The sequence below is a fragment of the Fusarium tjaetaba genome (genome assembly GCF_013396195.1).
Source record: "Fusarium tjaetaba strain NRRL 66243 chromosome Unknown NRRL66243_c0000424, whole genome shotgun sequence".
Taxonomy (NCBI): domain Eukaryota; kingdom Fungi; phylum Ascomycota; class Sordariomycetes; order Hypocreales; family Nectriaceae; genus Fusarium; species Fusarium tjaetaba.
The window spans coordinates 1-1,985 of record NW_023501620.1 but is presented as its reverse complement, the minus strand read 5'-3'; the positions used below and the strand labels follow the sequence as shown (position 1 = coordinate 1,985).

Below are 1,985 nucleotides of genomic sequence, written 5' to 3'. Positions count from 1 at the left end.
CTCCGGATCATTTCTCAGTGGCGTGTCTGAATGGCTTCCTGACGCCGGATATTGGATACAGTGCCCAGGAGATTTCATTCTGGATACCGGCGCTGACGTTTATTCTGGTAGTTTTGGCAGCTGTCGGGAAAGAATGGTATAATCTCGTGCATCCTTTACGAGAAGACGATGAGTCTGGGCAGGAAAGGAGTATAAGTCGATCTCACCTCACGCGCATCGCCGATTGTTTGGCGTACATACAATTCATCTTCTTTTCCAGCGCGCTCAGCCTCCGACAGCCTGGATTTCTGCAACCGGTGGTTAGTTCGACGAGTTGGTCTACGCTCATGACCCGACGGGGTATCGTTTGGCGACATTCGCTGTATTATGGTATTCGCGACGGGATCCACGAGATCAACGGCACGTTTGGCGGGACATCGGGGCTGGAGCACATGACGCAGGTGATGGGGGCTCCAGTGACGGTGGAAACCTGGACGAACATCGCGACGCTGGCGGTTGTCATTCTCGTGCTGTTGTACGCGGTAATTCAGGCTGGGCTTCATTTGCGATGGACGCGCGATTGGTTTCAGCAGTCGGGAAGATGGATGATTGACAGGTCTTCGAAACCGCACAAAGCTACGATCTGGGTCGCTTTACGGGTGTACCTGAGTTATCTACTTCTCCCGCTCACGGCGTGGACGACATATCAACTTGACAGCGCCAGCGCGCGCCCCGTTTACTACACAATCCTCGTCATTGTGGTAGTTGCGTTGTTGATCATTGGGTGCTGGTGGGGAATGTCGCGGAGTCCCCAAGACATGGGTTATTTACTAGTCGACAATCTTCACAAGCAGACACCTGAGGAACCGTCACGAACGCAGGACTATTACAGCTATGTCACCTTCATTCTTCTTTTCGCTCGAGGCGTTATCATCGGTGGATTGCAGCGTTTTGGGACTGTGCAGTTATTTTCGCTCATGGCTTGTGAAGTCATTCAGCTGGGCTTTCTCGCTTGGGCTGGCGCGACATCTGAGCTGTTATCAAAACCAGTCTTGATCGCTGGTGCACGACTTTCAGTGCTTCTTCTCTGCTTGGGAATGATTCCTGATTTGTGGACTCATATTGCTGCGAGTACGCTTGGTTATGTTTTGCTAGCATTCCATGCTCTGTTCTTGATTGGCATGTTTCTTGTTCCCTCGGCTTACGAGTCTACCCGTCTCGGCGTTACTTGTTACAACGAATGGCAGACTCCTCAACAACATGCTACCGACTCTTCACTTGAGCGACCTCAGGTATGTCATCACCACTACCCCCACTGACGTGGACAAACACTAACTCTTCCAGGTTTACGGCCTTCGCCAACTCTCAAGACGTCCGACAACAAGAACAGACCTGACAAACCAAAGCATCATAGATCACAACAGAAGCAGCAGTCTCTCAAGCTCAGCAAACTCCTCCTCCGACTCCGCCAACAGATCCTCCCGTGGTTCAGAGCCTGTATCCCCCGAACTCCTCCGCACATACTTCCGCTCCCCCCGCCCCGAGCGATCCGTATCAAGCCTCTCCGGCAGAAGTCAATTCGACTCACCACGTGCATCACGCTCTTCACCTCGCCACCAGCAATTTCCATCGTTTGACACCACGCGCCCACCAACAGTTTACGAGAATCCTGCGGAGAGGAATTCTGTTGGGTCGAGTTTGAGTACGGATAGTGGAGATTGCGGAGAGGCGCCGTCTGCGTGGTCGGCGATATTGCCGTCGAATACGAATGTGGATTATTCGTTTAGAGAAACAGATTTGTATTATCATAAGCCGAGGGAAGTGTCGTTTGGGAATAATGGTGGTGGTGGTAATGAGAGCGGGGGACAGGCGTCGGGTTGGGCGGGAAAACTCAAGTTTTGGTCATGATAATTTATGTAATTATTTTTCTTTGTCTCGGGTGGGAAAAAAGGCATTGGGAGCGACTGAGATTCAGGATTACTAAAATTAATGAGTACTGATTCATA

The 1,985-nt window shown here is 51.2% G+C and overlaps 1 protein-coding gene across 1 annotated transcript; it reads left to right on the top strand.

The window, feature by feature from the left end:
- Window positions 1-326: 326 nt before the first annotated feature.
- On the top strand, window positions 327-1,985 carry FTJAE_13474 (uncharacterized protein; the record flags this gene model as incomplete). Its single annotated transcript, XM_037346621.1, has 2 exons — window positions 327-1,271; window positions 1,324-1,681. Coding segments are annotated over 2 exons (1,303 nt in total), but the record flags the coding sequence as incomplete, so codon positions are not given.